Genomic DNA, 12,461 nt, shown 5'->3' with positions numbered 1-12,461 from the left:
GCTGCAGTGTCCAGAGGGCTTGACATGGCACTTTCCTACATAAAAAGGGTTGCATTGTGCACAAAGTTGTGATAGAAACACTGCTATTCAGTGTATTTCAGTTGTTTATCTGTAGGGAGTTAGTATTTGCTGTCTCATTTTTGTTTTGTTTGTTGTGTGTTTTTCTTTTTTTTTTTTTTTTTTAAACTGGCTGGAGTTGTTGCATGATCAGCACAGTGCTGCTCACAAATATGCAGCCTGACCCCCATGGCAATGCAGACTTAAGTCAAGCATGTACAGAATTTGTATGTGGTTTAGTTCTATCTCCCATTCACATCAACTTAAAAATACAGCTTGTTTGTTTTAATTTAACACTGTCTGTATTGGTTGAATTCATTTGTCTTTTTGAGCCACAAATAAACGTACTGACCAGTCTCCTAGTGCCACGTACCACTATGTTAGAAATAACTGCGTCTTGAAGAAAGAGAGCTGATGTTAAAACTCGCCTGCTTGGCTTCGGTGGACTGTATTGCAGTTGTTCTGAGTGGAAGGAATTGAGCAGCTTCAACTAATGCTGAGTGTGCAGAATATCGTGCATCTGCTGCGGGAAGGCAAATGTAGTGTTGTATGACGTTCATTAAAGGCCTCCAATTTTTTACTGTATTGCTGCAAGAGAATTAACCAGTGGCATAGTTCAGTTTTCTACCTACTGAAGTTTCACATTGGCCCTGGAACTCCTCCTAATTAATTTTTTTAAGCTATTAAGACTTCCGTGATCATTTTGTTGCAATGTGCTGCTTGGAGCTTGCTCTGGACTGTTATTGCAGAGGTGATAGTAGTAACCTAAACCCTCAAACTCTGGCAACTTTGCCAAATCTTCCCGAGGCAGTTGAAATTTATCCCTTCCAAAGCAGACGTGTGACAGAAGGGCTGTACATCTGTATCTCTTCTTCACAGTATGCGTGATCATGTTACTTATGTACAATAATGTTGGGGTTTTTAGTAGCTCCATTATTTAGCTGTTTTGCTTTGGCTCTTTTGGCCTCTTCGCCACAATTACTTTTGCAAAGACTTAAGTTATGTTTGCACTTTCAAAGTGCAGAATATTTTTGTAAGGCAACTTCTCATTTCCTACTCAGTATTTAGAGCTTCCCTTCTTTCATCCTACTGTGTGGTATTTACTGTAGCACAATGTGTGTTGCATCTTTCCCTAAAGGAGAGAATGAATAGTTTCATTGTTGGCTGGTAATAGCTAAGCAGCGAGTCCCCTGTGGCAGCAGATATTGCAGGTGGTTGCATTGATACAAGCTGCTTGCTAAGCCTTCACTGCTTGGAAGCAGGAGGCTAGTTATGGAAGTGAGAAAATAGGCATATTAATTCAACTTGAGAATTCTAACCTAGCTAATGATTTTGTATCAGTGCATATACCTGTACTAGGATGAATCCTACTTAGGTTTGCTGTGGGGCAGAAAGGGTTTGCAGATTACTGTCCTTGTACACTCAACACTGAGAATGTGATACAACCCTGGAAAAGCCATACAAAAGTCATGCAGCAAGATCTGTGCTGACTGTATGTCACCATTACTCGTAATGTTCCTTATTCTGATAACATTTCAGATTTCTTGGTTTTCCCTTAAGCTTTCTCTGCAATCATAAAAACAGTTTAAAATTTGTTTCTGCAAAGTCTGTTAAGAGGGTTATGAACTAGACTTTCTGATATGACTTTAGATATCTCACTGGATTTGAATAAGGCTTGTCTTGCAGTACAGAGGGGAAACAACTACATTTCTACAGCTACTTCCGTGGCTGCATGTTTACTATACCAGGCAATATCAAACTGTCAGGTGTAGATCAGCTACCTCCATGACAGAAATGGTGTTGCTCTGCCATCTTATGGCAGAGCTGAAAACAGAACGCACCACTTCCTACTTCAGTTGCAATGAAGATTACTGTATGCATGTTAATGTGGGGCAGCTGGAAGAATGAATATGAATGCAGTTGATTCTGCTATTGGCTGTTATTTTAGTTATAAATAAAGGAAATATCCCATCATTGTTCAGTAATCCTGTTTGGCTTAGCTTTCCCTGTCTCTCTGAAATTGCTTTCTCTTTGGGCTTGGCCTTTGTGCTTTCTGCACTCTTACATTACTCTGGTAGGATAATATAGTAGACAGAACACTAAGTTCTGGTTTTAACTTGGTTGCAAACTTATTCTCTGGCTCTCTTTTTCTCTGTGTCTCCTTTTCCATATTTAAAGGTGGGGACCATGAATCTTGCAATTTTTCACAAAGAAACCCAAAACCTACTACCCAGATTTCAGCCTGGAAAGTACCCCCAAAGATTTTCAAATCCACCTTTCTGCAGTTCTGGCACAATATAAATAGCTCTCTGAGCAAGCGACTTTGTCACTGCTCTCCTCTTTTCTGGCTTGACCTCTCAGTCTAAACCAGTAGTTGAGGGCTGTGAACCTGCTCTCTGGTTCTCCCTCTGCTGACTGCATTTTCCCCTGGATCCTGAAAATAAGTTACCTAGCCATGGAGACCAACCCTGGCCAAGAGCAAACAGACCATGGTTCTGTGCCAGTTTTCTGCAAGAGTGGAAGCTGGTCTCTGTTGACTGATCAAGAAGCAAATACATGGATTATTTTTGGACTTCCTTCTCCTGGACTTTTAAGCTAGTTTGACAAATCATTCATCTCTGATTGCCTACCATTTGGACTCAGTTCTGTCTCCTTGTAAGGCAGAGGTGCCCTCTGTGAAATAGGCTGTGCAATGATACCAGGAGTTCTGGACTTCCAGTGCTGAACTTAGTAGGCACCTGGAGTGCTGTGCTTTTATGTCCTGTTCTTGATGTGATGTACAGACACTGCACTGGCAGCATAGCCATGCTAATGTAATACATTATCTTCAGTATGTTTCTGAAAAAGCGTGCAAGGATTCATCTCACCATTGTTTGCCTGAGATGGCATATTTATGTATTTTGAGCGTATTCTTTAAGCACTGTAATACTGTAAATGTTTTTCCCACGTTGAAATCAGACACTGAAATGTATTCACTGTGCTCTCCAAAAATGAAGTAATTTGTTATATTTATTTTGGACCATGTGTCATGCATCAATTTAATAAGAGAGGTGCAGTTGATTCAATGTAATTATTATGAATGTCTTCTACGTAGCAGACAAATTCTCCTTTTATACCTTGCTCTGCTATGATGCTTTGAACCTTGTTGGAAGATAGTATATTAGAGCTTGCTGGCAAATGTGTATCTGTCCCTAAAGTTGAGGAGGGGAGACAGGCTGGGACTGTAGTCTCACTCATACTTGTTTCACACCAATGACAGGGAAGAGGTTGTATGGCCCCTTCTCCTACCTGAGGTTACTGTTGCATGTCACTTATCAGTATATGCCTCATGTATAGTGTCAGGTATAAAAAAATAATGCAGTTGTCAAAAGGCTATACGAGAAGTGGTTCTTTATGTCCAGGAGTTGTTTCTGTTTCATGATAAAATGCTGAAGCCATTGTAGAAATACTTAATCAGAATGGACGTTCAGATGCTGAAAACCTAGCATGCCCAGTAACAATTTCCTAGTGTCAGGCCCAAAGATGAGAAAAGCAGTAAGCAAAGCACGAGCTGATACTCGTGTAGGTGAGCTGGAGATTTATTCCTACGAGATGGTCAATATAAATATATCAGTATGATTCCTGTCAAGAGGATGGTGAAGGGGACAAATGATAAATTTTAGTAGGTGTATATATTTTTTTTAAGTGGCTTAAATAGTTACACTGGAAAGCATTCTGTTCTTTGTCATTGGTCAGGCTGAGAGAAGAAATTACATTCTTGGGAAAAAAAAATTCTCTCTCTTAATCTACAAAGCCTGCTGGATGAACATTTGTTCAGCCGAATCATGCCAGATTGCACTAGCATCATTTCAGCTGTCCTTGTCCAAGTGTGGTATGATATAAAAATGTTCTTGTTGGTTGGCGTACTTGTCTTGCAGCAGTTAGCTGTATGAGGCATCCTTAGGGCTCTTCTCTGTGCACGCAGTGCTGACAGTGGAGGGAGATTGAGGAGGGATGGATAGACTCTGTTGTCTGTGCACAAAGCAGAGCAGAACAGCTGGGACAGCTGGCAGCAATGGAGGGCCTATTTCTCCAGTGCCTTACATCTCACATCGTCGAGGTGCCTGCTGAGTGAGGAGAGCCAGGAGCTCACACCCTTTGTGCTCGTAGTAACTTCTCTGTGGTACAATGGCTCGTGAGCTCAGGTTTGTTGCATTTCAGGCTTTATTCTTCTGTATGCGAGAGAGTGCTAAAGATAGGGTCTAGATACCCACAGAACAAAACCAGTAATTGCTAGTATGTTAGCATAAAATAGTACAGTTACATGAAATTAATGCTTTAGTGTTCCTCTATTTTTTATTTATGTTTACACTGCGGAGCTGTCGTTGTGCTAAAGACTGTGCATTTCATTAGCAACAAAACATTCCTGAGGAGATGCTATATGTTTGGGAGCTAAGCCACCAGCGTACTTCTGGCTGTCATTGATTTGCTTAATCTGTATGCCAGATTTTCCTTAGATGAAAAGCATTAGTATCGATCTTTCCTTACAAAGCATTTTGAGATATTCACACCAAATACTTGAGCTAAGCACAGTTTTGTTCCCTTTCTCTTCCTTCATTTGTCCTTTCCCAATTAATCAGTTATGCCGTAGATGTAAGGCTGGACTCTATCCAGGGGAAGCTTTGGTCTGTATCTTAACACGTTATGCTTTTCACAGCCTGCAGTATTTTTGCATTTGTTGGTGTTGTTCATCTTGTTTGGTTTTGGTCTTTTTTAGTTTGCAAGGTAAAATCTCTGTCCATGAGAAGACTTAGGTACAAAAGGAATATGTATGTCATAGCATTACTCATCGCAGATCCAAGTAACTGAGCCTGTATCTACAGTTCTCATATATTGGTGAGCTCTGAAAGCAGGAAAAATGGAGCTGTTGTGAAAAGTGGGAAAAGGCCAGCAGGTGTTGTTTCTTTTAGTTCTTGGTTACCAGTTACTTTTGGCTAATATAGCAACTATTGCGCTTTGCTTTGCGTAATGAAAAAGAGCTTAGTGCATTTTCCTCTAAAGTTGTGCTCCTTTTTTTGCACAGGAGACTCAAATAGATCTTGATGCGTATCCAAAAGCCTGAATTAAAGACCAAATATTCTGGGAAACAGTGTCTTGGGGGGTTTCTGTGGGTTCTTATTCCACCCAGTACTCTCTTGAACATTCTTGCTATTGTATACTTTGTTCTGTGCCCTGACAGGTCAACTGAAGAATTTAGGAGGATGTAGCAAGTTGAAGTAAAAACATTATCGAAAGCCAACCTTTCTTGTTTTACTGCTCCCTCTGAGTCCTTACTTTAGTTAATTAGAAGCAATAAAACATAACTAAATGTCTCTCTGTGGGGCAAGAACACTGGCCCTTTCAGTTATGCGGAGGGCTGTAATGGGAACACAGTGGTAGCAGGGAGGGGAAATGTTAAAAGCACAAAGTCTCAGAAAGTAGTCTGCATACAAGGGAATCTAATATAATAGGCTGACTAATACTTGGGAGGATGTGGAGTGGACGTAAATTGTGCCGGGGTGATAGCAACTTTCCTATTTGAACTACAGAGTTACTAGGTGACTGCATCTTTTAACTTCTGCTATGCTGCTAAAAGTCTATAAAGATACTTTACTCTTTCAGGGATCTTCACACCATAAGAAAAGGGACTTCATAATCCCCAGAGTGTGATAGTTGATACTTAAATATTGCAGAACATTCAGCTGAGACACGTTTACTAACCAGAACCAGGCAGGAGGTCGTAACAAAGCTTGGAACCGAACTGAAAACTCGGGGTCTGTTTTTAGGACAATACTGTGTCTAAAACCCAGTCTGGCCGAAGTTTCATGATTGCTTTAGATATTTTAAATTGTAAGTGGGGGCTGCAATCAAAAGGAACGGACTGATCTGTTTAGTGCATGCATTCATTCCTCCTCCTTCGCATTGGCACTAGCATTCAATTTTTGAGTAACAGCTTTGATCAAGAAACCAATCCAGCTATAAAAGCAAGTCCAGCTACATAAAAAAGAAGAGCATTCAGCTCTCCACACAGCCTGACCAGAGCTGAGGCTAGCACAAGGGGAATGGCTGCAATAGGCGCTTTCATGGAAGATGGGGCACAACTGCCTTCTTGGTAGCAGCCTAAACTTGCCTTGGTTTAAAGCTACTGTGAACCTACAAGCACTGTGGGAACATACATCAGTTTTTTTGATCACTTGTGAAGCACTTGTCTTCTGTGTTTTGAACAGTTACTGTTTGTCCTTGGTATAGTAGCAATCAATCGTCAGCACTGTTTTTATTAATAGATGGAAATCAAACAGGTTCAAAATCATAATGACTTAAAACTTTTGTCTCTGACCTTTTTATAAATATTTATTAGCTTAATTTTCAGGCAAACATTTTGCTTCCCAAAAAATGTCCCAGCAACTGAAAAATCATGGATATGAATCTTTCTGGAAAATGAATTGATAGCATTGTGAGCATTATTACTGCAAAATTTTAGTTTGCAGATCTTTTTTGCAGTGTTTACCCAAACCTAGCTATAATCCTAAACTATAAAACTAGCTTAAGCAGGATTCATGTGGGAATGTTGAGGTGAAATTCTGTGGTTTGTCTTTTGCAGGAGGTCAAGCAAATTTATCAATGATCTCTGCTGGTCTAAAAAAGTACACGAATCCCGATCACATGAATCCTAACTGAAGGCATAACATGGCAGAATGGCATGGTTCTGCTCTGAAATGAGACTGTATTTGTAGAGAGGGAGAGGAAGAAACATGTTTGTGAGTTGAAGAGTTATTTCATGTTTTAATTCTAGGAACTGAGAATTTCAAGGATGTAATTCCCTCAGCTTTTCAATACATTGATCTTTGAAGTAACATGAAGGGTTTGGCTGAAAACAGTGAATGAAAGGTTAACTTCTCTCAATATGTGGGGGGTGGTGGTGGGTTTTTAAGCATATTAAAATCGAAGTGAGTTTTGTGCTGGTGCTATTCAGGGTCTTTTATATGCCTCTTAATGTCTTCATTTTGGGGAAATGGTAGGCAATAATGGGCATATCTTGAGAATTCAACTTGATTTTCTTGTTACATCAAACTTGGGCATAATTTGAATCAAGTAATTGGAATTACAATACGCTAAAACTGGTGAAAAAAAGTTTGTTGGAAAACCAAAATTCATGCATAACCATCAAAACATAAATACATTTAATCCGTATTAAAACTAAATCTGTTTTCAGTTAAGAACTACTGGATTCGTAAGTGTAATACATGAATGATAAGATTTATGAAGTTTAATATTTCAAGACATTATATTTTGTTTAAAATATGAAACTGTTAATTTTATTGAGCTAATAGGTTTTCCGGACCTTGCAAACTGTTTCAATGTCATCAGGGACCCTTGAAAACACAGCTCATTGTGCTTAAAAAAACAAAACAAAACAAACAAAAAAAACCCCAAAAAACAAACCCACAACCAAACCCAAAAAAAAACAGTCCCATTTAAATGTGTCTTTTCTACTGATCTTCTAACAGGTTAATTACTAACCAGCATTTGCTGCTTGTTTTACCCTCCCCACCTTCTGTCCTTCACTCCTCGTTCCCTCTTCTCTTAAACTTCACATTGTCACTAGGTGAATAAATTTTCCACCTTTCTTCCTTCTCGGACAGGAGGAGCAACATGAAGCAAGTTTTCTAGCGAGAACAGAAAGTGGGTTTTTATGTCTTGCAGTCTGGCCATCTCAGTGGTCCACTCACCTTCACTGAAAAGCAGCCTGCCTTCCCTTCCACCAGCCCTTGACCCCCTTTAAAAACTCCTCAAACCCAGAAGAATAGAGCAACCATCCTGGAAGGTTCTGATGTTTATTATTGTCTGTATTCTTTGCTTTCTCTTGGTCTTAAACTTATTTTTATGTGTGCGTGTTTATTTTTTTAATAACCTCATAGGAAGGAGCAGATATATACATTTCTGCAGCATCAAGCATACTTTGATTTACAACCATTTTATTCTCCAAGTGCACAGCAAATGGAGGGACAGGCCAGACTGACGAGTATCAATTAGCATCATTATTTTGGGGCTAGGGACTGGCTCTACCTGCTAAAACATGGATCAGGCCTTTTTGGACAGTTAGTGATTTAATGGTTTTGTTTTTCTTACTACAAAGGTGCAGGACACTAACAGGATACAAAGCCAGCTCTGCACTGAGATTCAGAGCACATGCGTGGATGGAGATCAAGTTGTAGGACGTGACCTTTGCCTGCCTTTGAGGAATGATGCTGGCTGCGCTGCCTGCCAAAGCTGCGAGTTTTGGGAGCAATAGCAGCTATCCAGTGAGGGAAGCAGGGAAAGTCATTAGTGCCTCTGGCTGCACAGAAGATAAAGATAACGGCTTTAGGAGAAAGATAAATAGGTAGCAAAAGAGGAGAACAAAGTATAGCAGGAGAAGAAAGCTGCACTTCTGTTTTGCCATCCCAGATAAGGAGCAGGTTGTACAGAACGTGCCCCTCTGTGCTTTTTCTTTCTGACCTCTTTGGCTGCTGCACAGTAAGTGTTGCCTCTCTCATAAATTTGAAATGAGCTGATTTTTTTCTGCATTTGCCAGTGGGCCGGGTGTGTCTGTTTCTCATCAGTAATGTGACAGATGTAGTTTGCACAGCATCACTTGTAACTGCAGAGATTGTTTATTCTTGTTTTTATATCATCCTGTTGGATGGCATCATTCCAAAGGATGTCAGTGTGGTGGCTGATCAGAGAGCTCTACCGTACGTGGAACTGATTTTGGGAGTTTGGAGCTTTTGTTTTGTCTCTGCAAAATACAGATTAATCAATGAAGGAGTCTTCAAAGTTTTTGATTAGAGCTGGAATGATATTGGTGATGCAGGTTTCAGAAGTTGCAGAATTAGGGATTTCCACAGGACCGGTAGGAAAACTGCAGTCTTAAGAAGTTCTGTAGTTTTATAACAGCAAAAACAACTGCAACTCAGACTTTCTAGGACAGGGTTTGTATTCAGTTGTTTGTTACAAAATTGCATATTCAGGGTAAAAGCTGTTTTTTTAATCCTCTGACTGGCAAAGGAAAAGAACAACAAAAACCTAGACTTGAATAAATATATAAATGATTGTTGGGATGTTGACTGGTGGTGGATTGGGGGGGTATTGTGAAATCCTTGGCCAAAGAATAGAACATACTCAATGGACTGGGGCTAATGAATCAAGTGTAAGATTGTTTTCTTTGGGAGCCTGAGCAGAATTAAAAGCCATGAGTCTTGTCCATTGTGATGGTAACTACAAAAAGAGAAGCTGTTTAATTACTGTTGCAACTTATTTTAAAATAATAATATCTATTTTGCATTTACCTGTTGGCATCTTGAAAAATGTAATTTTGGTAAGTTAGGACTATGAAGGTGTTCAAGACTGAAATTTTTATTAACAAGCGTGTATTGTTTACCCCATGTTTCTGTCTTCAAAGTTTGATACATTTCCCAGGTGAAAATTATGGGGTTTGTGGGAATATTGAAGGTGGAAATACTGAATTATTTTTTACAAAGAAAGGGGAAGCTGAGGATCTCAACCACTTAAAAAAACACAAACAAACTTTTTCCCTGTCTTGTGTAAATATTTCTTTGTTCCCAGGTATAAATATCTGTTGCCCTTCCTGGTACAAATGAGACTCGTGGCTTCTGTCATCCAGAGTAAATCTATTGCTTCTCTTGATGATGTAAGATGTTAGCATCTTACTTGGTGCTTATATATTTCATATCAATTTAAGATAGGTCAGATAGTATTTTAATTGTATTTACCACTTTATTCAGTCATTTCCAAGTCAGGCAATACTTGCTAAAACCGATTGAGATGAAAGTTTTAAGTGGCGAATTTGCAGGGTAATTTAACTTAATGCTTTCTGTTTTGTGAAATCTTTTAGTTTAGCTGCTGTTGTGTTCCTTATGTAGGATTTGAATAGCCTTCTAAGAGACTTGCACTTAAATTGCTATTAAAAGTGGAGCTTAGCCATCAAAGTGACTCGCAACTGGTGCTGCTGATTGCAGCAATACTGAAATATTTTTATAAAGCTGAGCCCTGTCCTCCTTAGTTGCCTTTCAAAAATGGAATGTAAACACTGCTCTTTGGAAAAAATGACACTGATGCAGAGAGCTGTCTTTGTCTTGTACTACAGTGAGCATGGTGCCAACAAAATGATGAACTTTTGGTATGTTGCTCAGGTCTGTAAAATTGGCTAAATATAAAGTGTGCAGGAAATATAAAGTATTACCTTTTCAAAAGCTGTAGATATTGTAGGGGCAAATAGCAACTGACACTTCTGTTCATGTGTGTTCTACTTCGATGTGTAGATCAGCCTGGGTAAGTGTTGCTAGCAAAGCAAGCAATGGTAACTTTATTTTGTCATTTTGGCTGAAAAAAATAGCTTTAGGGAGGATTTTAGGTAGTATTTTACAGCAAAGACTTCAGTAACGGCGTATAAAAGAATCATGGTCCGTTAAATTTGGAAAACTTCTTTGTGCAGGTAAGTGCTTTATGGCTGGATTAATGAGTAACTTCTGCTTCAATTAGTTGCTGTTCTCCTGCAGTGTAGTATTTGGGTTTCTTTTTCCTTATAAAAACTCCTCTTCTTTTCACTCAGTCATTTAGCACCCCAAGATGCGCATTGCCCCCAATAAGCTGCAGTTACTTCTGACGGGTCTGGTTTGTATTACAGAGTTTCATGCTGTACCATCCGCTCTTCAGAAAGGTAGGATGAAAACTTCACGTCTAGCTTTTACAGTTTTCTGAGTACTAACAGTTTTGTTCTTAGGCAGTGAGAAGCGTGGGAGTCAGTGCTGAAATAAAGAAGCTGCACTAGTTTCACCCCTTAAGTCTTTATCTCTGAGAGCTCGCAGACGTAGACACAAGGTAGCATTAGAATAATTGGTCTAGTTTTCATTCTTCACTTTTGTTCCAATCCAAGTCTGTAACTGAAAGTGATCTTTTAATAAGTAATTCTTACGAAACTTTTGTCCGATTCCTTGATGATTCAGAATTAATAACATTAAATAACTCTCAAGATTTGCAGCGAGTTAATGAGGGTGATGGTTTAGCATGTACCCATGGGCTGCAAAGAAAATACAGTGAGTTCTCTCTTCCATTGTCTTACATCTTAAAATCCAGAGTATTCATTTTTTGGAACAAATAATGACTGCAATTGTTCCTATTTCCTTCATGAAAATTTACCGATTTATAGCAAACTGGAATGGAAATCACATCTTGGCTGTTAGCGTAACCATTTTGCTTCTGTTTTAAATTTGCAGTGGTAAAAAAAGGGAAATTTACAGCTTGATTTCCTAAATTCTGCAAATCACTTGTTTTCATTGTAGAAACTCTATTTTGGCTGTCAAAACAGGTGTAGCATCTAAATCATCATCATAAGTTGCTCACTTAAGCAGTCCAAAGCATAGTATTCTGTAGAATGGTCTTGTCTTGTTTCAGCATCCTGCCATGCAGACAGATGTGATGCAGCTTACATAGAAATCTCTCATCTGACCAGTGAACAACATTGGTCCTGAAGCAGTCTGTAAAGCAGTCAGGAATCTCTTGGGCTTACAAATGTCACGGTGCCGAAGGTTAATTTAGAGTTTTTTGAAATCTAGATAACATAAGTTTAGGATAATATTAATATAAATATTAACTTGTAACTTTTAAGCTAATCTTGCATATATTAGGAGAAGAGACTTATTCAATGCTGAAAGAAAAAAAGGAAAGTTTTAGTTTGTGAATCTGATTTTTAAAATTTTATTTATTTTGCCCATTTCCCCAGTACCAAATCCCTTTTGGTGAAACCTAAATCCTATTTTTAAAAATTTTGTCTGTTTCCTCTTTCCTCTTCCCTCACTGTATCTTTGCACATGGGGAAAAGGTGGGTGCAGTGAGAATTAGGAAAGGATGACAAAAAATCAGATAAACGAACTGGATCATTTCTATATCAAGCTTTTTTTTATTTAAAAGCTACGGTAAGTAGCATTGTGTCAGTATTACTGTGACACTGTAATCACTTGCATCAGCCATGGTTATCCTGAGGGTGATTGCAAACCCCCTTTTATAGGTGTTGTAAGCTGCATTTTATGGTTTGGAGGATTCCAAGTTTTCCAGACAGTGTATACAAGTATTGGTCCTCCATCCTTTGAATACAGCCACCTATCTGCCAGAACAACAACAAATTATTCCAAGTTTATGGACGTTAAATTTTTCCCAGTGTAGTGTTTAACAGGATTTGTCGTAAAATGTATTAGGGATGTGTTTGGCTTCATTGAATTTTCATACAGCTTTAAGAAAAAAATAATTATGCTGGATTTGGGAAGCGCACTACAAAGAATTCCTTTGTAATGATGTGCTGCTTGGCAGAATTGGTTGCTTTGCTTCTG

General features: G+C 38.9%; 1 protein-coding gene across 6 annotated transcripts in view; it reads left to right on the top strand.

Moving 5' to 3' along the window:
* Positions 1 to 12,461, top strand: part of OVCH2 (ovochymase 2) — a 38,741-nt gene that overhangs the window by 6,829 nt on the left and 19,451 nt on the right. For all 6 annotated transcript variants that reach the window (XR_011047936.1, XM_068397892.1, XM_068397891.1 and 3 more), the window contains one exon: positions 10,688 to 10,795. Coding sequence is in view for 5 of the 6 variants with exons in the window: in XM_068397892.1 (XP_068253993.1) it covers positions 10,705 to 10,795 (91 nt within the window). In the remaining variant the exon portion in view is untranslated. The remainder of the gene's footprint in view (positions 1 to 10,687; positions 10,796 to 12,461) is intronic.

This window comes from Nyctibius grandis, chromosome 4, assembly GCF_013368605.1.
Source record: "Nyctibius grandis isolate bNycGra1 chromosome 4, bNycGra1.pri, whole genome shotgun sequence".
Taxonomy (NCBI): Eukaryota; Metazoa; Chordata; class Aves; order Nyctibiiformes; family Nyctibiidae; genus Nyctibius; species Nyctibius grandis.
The sequence above is the reverse complement of the archived record's forward strand: the minus strand, read 5'-3'. Positions and strand labels throughout refer to the sequence as shown.